This window comes from Gracilinanus agilis, unplaced genomic scaffold (assembly GCF_016433145.1).
Source record: "Gracilinanus agilis isolate LMUSP501 unplaced genomic scaffold, AgileGrace unplaced_scaffold18786, whole genome shotgun sequence".
NCBI lineage: Eukaryota > Metazoa > Chordata > Mammalia > Didelphimorphia > Didelphidae > Gracilinanus > Gracilinanus agilis.
The window spans coordinates 1-7,041 of NW_025350011.1; the positions used below are offsets into that span (position 1 = coordinate 1).

Below are 7,041 nucleotides of genomic sequence, written 5' to 3' on the forward strand. Positions count from 1 at the left end.
CCTGGGTGCCGCCGCCGCCGGGCTTTGAGCCCCTGCCGCCCAGGGTCGGGCCGGCGCCGTCGGAAGGCGCAGCTGGAGCCGCGGCGGCCTCGTCGTCCAGGTACAAGACGGAGCTGTGCCGAACCTTCTCCGAGAGCGGCAAGTGCCGCTACGGCTCCAAGTGCCAATTCGCCCATGGGCCCGGCGAGCTGCGGCCGGCCAGCCGCCACCCCAAGTACAAGACGGAGCTGTGCCGCAAGCTGTTAAGCCTGGGCTCCTGCCCCTACGGGAGCCGATGCCACTTCATCCACTACCCCTCCGACTTCCTGCCCGGCGCCGCAGCTCACCCGCCTCCACTTCGGCAGAGCCTCAGCTTCTCCGGCGTGCCTTCTGCTAGGCGCCGCGGCTCCCCCACTCTGAGCCCCCCAGGGCTGCCGGACCTGCCGTCCCCCTTGGCCTTTTTCTCCCCTCCTTCCTCTCCGCCCCCGCTGGCCACCGCCCCCGGGGACCTCCTTTTCTCGCCTTCCGCCTTCTCGGCTGCCCCTGGCCCGGTGCCCCGGGGAGCCACTGCGGGAGAAACCTGTTGCCCCTCCTGCCGCCAGAGCACGGGCGCCTGGGGGCCCGCAAGGGACGCCCTGGGGCTGGGGCTGAGCCTGGGGCTGGCCCGCAGCCCTTCGGCTCACTCCCTGGGCTCTGAGCCAGACGACCAGGCCAGCAGTGGGGGCAGCAGCCTGGGAGGCTCCGACTCCCCGGTGTTTGAGGTAGCCGTGGGGGGAGCCTTTGCCCCCTCTAACTCTCACCTCCTGGCCCCGGCTCCCACCCGGCGCCTCCCCATTTTCAACCGGCTCTCCGTGTCCGACTGAACAGTCCTGCCTCCCCAGACTTAACCGAGTGGGGGGGTCAGGAACTTGTCCTTCCTATTGCCAGCTGTGCCCAGATGTGGAGTTAGTTTCCTCATCTACTCTGCCCCCCCCCCCCAACGAGCCCATTGCCTAATCTCCTGGGGCGGGTCCCCAAGGGAGTGAGAACTCTGTAGAGGCGCGGGTGGGGGGGGCGCTTTTTTGTTTTGTTTTGTTTTCCTAAATGTAGCATACCCAATCGCGACCCTCAGCGTGGCCCCAGTGTCTTAGTGCAGGCGCGCGCAGACTTCCCTGTGCGTTAAGATTGTTCTACGCCTTTGGGCCACTCTGTTGGGGGGGTAGGGATAGGAGGTTACCCCCCCCACCCCTTCATGCTGTGAACAGGCAGGCTTCCCCAAGTCTCCCCTGGATGGGGCTTTCCCCAGTCCTGGTGCTCAACCCCACGGAACCAGACCAAATCCAAATGTCCCTCCCCCACCCGGGCCCCTTATTTATGGTGACGACATTATTTATTCCGCCGGGTTTTGTAGTATTTATATATGCGGTCCTCCCCCCCTTCTGTCTAATATGGGGAGATCCCGCCACTGTAATATATTTGAAATATATCATATATATTGTTAGCTAAACCAAAGGAAATCTCTATTTTTGTTGGTGGAGTCCTTTTTTTTTTTTTTTTTGAATTAAAACTAATCCACAAAAGAGGAATGTGTGTGAGAGGTTGTCTCGGGCTCCCGGGTGGGGAGGGCTGCTCCTGGGACTCAGAAGGCCGGTCTAGCTGGTTCCTGACTCCGCCGGCCCCAGGGGAGGGCGGCTCCAGGTGAAGTCACTGGGGAAGGGAGGGCGCCCTTCCTCACCTGAGGAGGTGGCCCGGTGAGGTCACCGGCAAGGACTTCTGGGGAGGAAGTCCCCGCTGGGTGGGGGGGGGAAGGGCTCGGGGCCACTCCCTCTGATCTATTGGAGCTGCTCTCTGCCCTCTCCGGCCGGTTTCGGTGGCTGGGTGCACCCCCTGCCCATCCCCCTTCGGAGGCTACCTACGCCTCTCCCGCTCCCCCAGGAAGTCCCATCAATCTGGCCACCTTCCCCCCCATTCTAGAGTCAGTAACTCGGTCTCCTTCCTCACTGACACATTTGCAAAGTGACTGTCACAGCGCCCCGCACTTAGCAGACGCTCCCCGCTCCCATCCCATCAGGCTACGGACGTCGTTAAGCACCTACTGTGCTCCCGGTCGTCCCGCCTTCCCGAAGCTCACTGCTCCGGCCCAAGCAGCTCCGGGGAGCCTCGCTGGGCCCTGGGCCGCGGAGGACAGGCCCGAGCTTGGGCCGAGAGGCTATGGGTGGAGACGGCAAGTTTCCGTCTAGCCGGGCCCTGGGGAAGGAGGAGGGGGCGGGGAGGGGAACAGGGACGGAATGTGCCCCAGCCCAGGCCGGGCGGGAGGCGACGTGTCAGTGACGCGGTCTGTGCGTGTGTGGGTGCGCGTGTGTGCCTCGGAGGCCCCGCCCTGACTGGGTCGGAGTGAGAAGGAGAGGGCGGGGGTCCGGGGCTGACCGCAGCCTCCGATGCCCTTATTAGGCCTGGAGGCCTCCCCGAGGCGGGGTCTCGGCGTCAGCGCCCGCCGGCCCGCCCAGTTCAGTTGGGAGGCCGGTCCCGACCCTTCCCGGGGCCTCCTGTGACCTTCGGCCTCTTCTTTTGGGAAATCGGAGAAGGGTGGAGGGAGTTTCAGAAACCCAGAGAGCTCGAAGGAGAGCAGAGATTTCATGCGAGGAGCCAGAGCAACAGAGGCCGTGGGGGAGGAAATGCAGGGCACAGGAGGGGGAGAAGGCGGTGAAACACTGGAGAGAGACTTGGAAAGGGGCACTGAAACAGACCTAAAGAAAGGAGCCAGACCCAAAGAGACGCTGGGTAGAGACACAGAGACCCTGGAGCCAGACACAGCCCGAGATAAGAGAGAGACAGGAAACAGACCCTGAGAGACGCCGGAGCCAGACAGAGACTAGGGAGAGACAGAGACAATGGAGACAGACCCAAAGAGAGATACAAGACCGAGAGATAAGAGACAGACCAAGAGATTCAGAGAAAGGTGACAGACCCAGAGACAAGAGACAGACCCAGAGACAGGAGACAGACACAGAGAAAAGAGACGAAAGACCCAGAGACAGGACGAAGTCACAAAGATAAACGAAGAGCGGTTAGAGAGACAGTGGGAAAGGCTGAGATCTTCAGGCGGGAGAGCTGTGCTAGGGAAGGAAAACCAGGAATCGAAAGATTAAGGCGGAGACAGAGACCGTGGCGAAGGCCGCGGCTGCCCTCTCCCGGCCATTGCGCGAAATGGCACCTAGTCTATGCCGCGCGCCCCAAATCTGGATCCCAGGAGCCAGGAGAGAACACAAGTCTGAGGCTACCAAGGATTCACACCGAGCCCGCGCACTTTACTCTTTTAAATTTCTAATTTAAAGTGGAAGGAAAAAATGTGCTCCAGGTGAGGATCGAACTCACAACCTCGGCATCGCTCCGCCCGCACTGCTGTATAAGTACCGCGCGCTAACCGATTGCGCCACTGGAGCTTCGGCCGCGGCTTTGCGGAGCGCGCCCCTTCAGGCTTACCCACGTGACCATTTTTCCTCTCCCGGTTCTCTTCCCTACTCGTTCATCTCTTCGTTTCTTGCGCTTGCGTGACGCTGCACGTGACGTCTCAGATTCCTCACGAGACATTTCACCCCCGTGCGCCAGAGTTCCAGGGACGCATGCGCATTCTCACCCACCCAACCCGATCACTTTCCCATGGCCAATTTTGCATATAGCCGCTGCCCCCTATCGGTCAAAGGCTTTCGACGGTCTGTCCCAATTGGCTGAAGCGACACGGGGGTGGGGCTTGGTTAGGAGGGCTCGTGCCGGGATTTCGAGGGTTGGTGGGCGAAACCCGGTACTCACACGACCTTCTAGCAGCCAGCAGAGGCGTAAATGGAGACTGGGGTTGCTCGGAGGCGGGTCCCCTCCAAGGGCCCTTGGGTCCATTCTCTCCCTTTTTCTGCACTGGTGTTCCACACTCCCCCGATAGTTGGGCATCCGCCACGTGGCGGACCAGGTCACAACTTGGGTTTCCAGACCTCCGGTGTAGTCCGAGGGAAAAGAAACGGCCGAGTTCTAGACTTCCCTTAATCCCCCCCCCCTCCATCCCATTACTTAGCATTCTTTTGGAATCTGAGGGACCGCCTTGATTTAGTTATCGCCCTGTCCCCTCTAGTAGAAAGCTAACTCCCGGAGGGCTGGAACTAGAATTTTTTGTTCTTTGTACTATCTGGCCCCTACCCCGGGGCCAAGTACTTAGTGATCTATTGACTTCAGCTAGTTATATGAATGGAATTAATGAAGGAGGGTTTTGTGTAAATTACTTCGGAGAAACCGGATACGTCTCTTTCCGGTACCCGAAGTCTCGGAACTCGGAAGATCTACGTCGGTGCTCGGAATTGGGCCCTCCCTCCCACCAAAATTACTTTGTACCTTATCTATTGACTTTTTTTTTTTAACCTTTACCTTCCATCTTGGAGTCTGTACCGTGTATGGTTCTAAGGCAGAGTGGTAAGGGTAGGCAATGGGGGTCAAGTGACTTGCCCAGGTTCACGCAGCTGGGAAGTGTCTGAGGCTAGATTTGAACCCAGGACCTCCCGTCTATAGGCCTGGCTCTCAATCCGCTGAGTTACCCAACTGCCCCTTCTATTGGATTTTTAGTACCCGCTCTGAGTGTAACAGCTCCCTCCGGATCAGGACTGTTTCCTGTATATTTTATAGGGGCAGATCTTTGTGGAACCAGCGCCTAAGACTGTCAGTCGGCTGAGAAGTCAGTAAGTATTTACTAAGTGCCTACTATGTGCCGGGCACTACGCTAAGCACCGGAGTTACAGAGGAAGGCAAAAAGTCCCTGCCTTCTAGAAGTAACGGGAAGACAGCCAACCGACATATAACTATATATAGAGGAAGTAACAGGGAAGGCTCTAGAATTTGGAGGGAGTGTGAAAAGTTATCTAGCTCTCAACCAGATTACGTTTTACCAAATTGATACCAGGTGACTGAGGAGGAAGGCAGGAAAGCAGTAACCGCTAGGGTAGAAGGTGGAACTTGAGGTGTGAAGAATGACCAAGTGCCTGGCCCATAGTAAGTGTTTACTACTTTAAAACTGTTTTTGGTCTGGACTTGTCGTTTCTGTTGCAGGGAACAAATCGTTAACTGCTATCTTTCATCAAGCCCAGCCTCCCCAAAGTAAGGGGATGTGTGACCCTGGATAAGTCACTCAACCTTAAGTGCCCCAAACAGTCAGCAGAAGAAAGAAAAAGGAATCTTTGTTGAGGCTTTAATAGATGAGATGGACACTTGTGTGACACAAAGAAAAAGATCGGGAGAGATATTCGGGAGGGAGCCAGCCGGAGGGACTGAGGAGCCGTAAAAACGGACCCAACTAGATCCGGCCAGTGACCCGGGGATGGGGACTGGCTTCAGAAGGAGGGAGCTCCCAGGCCTTCCCCCTGCAGTTCCCACGCTCCTGCCCCCGGGCCCCCGGACTATAAAAGGGAAAATTTTCCTGCAGTTGAAGGGAGGAGGGAGCCAGGCATCCAGATCCTTCGCCTGCCTGCGACCCCCTCTCCCCGCCCCCCCAACGTCCAGTCCTGCCTGGGGCTGCCCCACTGGCCGGGGAGGGGGTAGGGTGAACCGGTCCGGGTGGCTCCCTTTCTGCTGGGGCAGTGGGCGAAGTCTCCCTCACTGAATATTCATGAGGCACGTTAACCCCAATGGTCCGACTAGGTTTAATCCCACCCTCTCCCTATCCCCCACAGGCGGGAACAGGATGTCTGGGCGGGAGGGGGCGGGGATGGAGGGGAGGGGGCAGGGAGGAGCCAGGCGCCCTTCCCCCCCACCTCCCTCCTGCTTGCCTGCCTGCCTGCCCGCCAGCCTAGTCCCCTCCTCCCGGCCCACAGCTGGAGCCGGCCCCCCTCCCCAGATGTGGCGCCGCCGCCGCCCCCCGGCCCGGCCCGGCCCCGCGCCCAGGGACTGACGGACCCACGGAGGGAGACAGCCAGCTTGCCAGCCTCCCCACCTCCCTGCCGCGGCAGTGGAGTGCCCCCCGAGCCCGCTTGGACCCTCCCGACAAAGTTGAGTCCCGCCGGGCCCCTTGGCCGCTCCTGGGACGGACACGCCGCCCTCCCTCCCGGGTGGCTCCGTTCCGATTCCGATTCCACTTGCGTATTCTTCGGGAACCGGACACGCGCTGCCGCTGCTTCAAGCCCCGGACCCGCAAGGGTCCCGGGATCTGGGCCTCTTCCAGCCCCCCAGGGAGAAGGTGAGATCTGGGGGGGCGGCAGGGGATAGGCGACCGGAGGAGGAGGGGGAGGCGGCGAGGGGAAGCGGAGGAAAGCGGGGGAGGGGCGGCTCCGGCCGGGGAACAATGAACAGGGGGCGAGCTGGCGGGCGGGGAGGGGGCGGGGCCGGCGCCGGACCCAGGAGAGCCCCGCTCCCCCTTCCTCCCCGGCCCCTTTCCTCTTCGGCTCCCTGCCCCTCCCCTCCTCCCCGAACCGAGGGATGCCTTGGGAGTCGACTCGATCCCTGGGTCTCCTGGGTGGACGTGGAGGCCAGACTCCCCGGGAACCCACACGAAATTCCCTGACCCCCCAAAGTCAAGATCGCGGAGGACCTTTGTGCAGATCCAGAGCCCCAGACATTCCTCTCCCTCCTGATCTAGACTCCTCCAGTGTTCTGGCTCTTAGAGCTGATCCCTGGGGATCCCAAGGAGCTTGGAGGGGGCAGACATAGGAAGTCCCTTAACTGTGTCTTGATTTCAACAAGAAAGTAATGGTCAGTCCAGTGCCTGAGACCAGCTCCACTCCCTGCTCTAAGGTAACACAGTGCTGGCACAGCCCAAGTTTAGGGTTGGAGGGTTGCGTTCACTTTTCAGAACCCAGAACTAGAGACAAAAGGAGAGACTGAGTCAGAGAGAGAGAGCCAGACAGACGGGTGGAAAGGGGAAGGTTCAGCTGGGACCCTGGCATCCTGCCTTCCAGCCTCCTCTTCTTTTCCCTGGGGACCCTCCAAGGCTCCCGCCCCCGCAGCCTTTCCCAGCCCCTCCCCTCAGATACATGGCTTCTCTGAGCCTCTCTCCCCCCCTTCCTCCTCTTCTCCCTTTTTTCCTTCACTGTTTTCTTCTCTCTCTCTCTC

General features: G+C 59.9%; 1 protein-coding gene and 1 non-coding gene across 2 annotated transcripts; one reads left to right on the top strand and one right to left on the bottom strand.

Annotated features, from left to right (window-relative positions):
* Positions 1 to 5: 5 nt before the first annotated feature.
* On the top strand, positions 6 to 1,451 carry LOC123254265 (mRNA decay activator protein ZFP36-like; the record flags this gene model as incomplete). The annotated part of the gene is made up of 1 exon (XM_044683313.1): positions 6 to 1,451. A coding segment is annotated over one exon (837 nt), but the record flags the coding sequence as incomplete, so codon positions are not given.
* Positions 1,452 to 3,308: 1,857 nt separating this feature from the next.
* TRNAI-UAU lies at positions 3,309 to 3,401 on the bottom strand. The gene is given in 2 exon segments: positions 3,309 to 3,344; positions 3,364 to 3,401. It is a non-coding gene; the product is annotated as a tRNA-Ile (tRNA).
* Between the last annotated feature and the right edge of the window lie 3,640 nt (positions 3,402 to 7,041).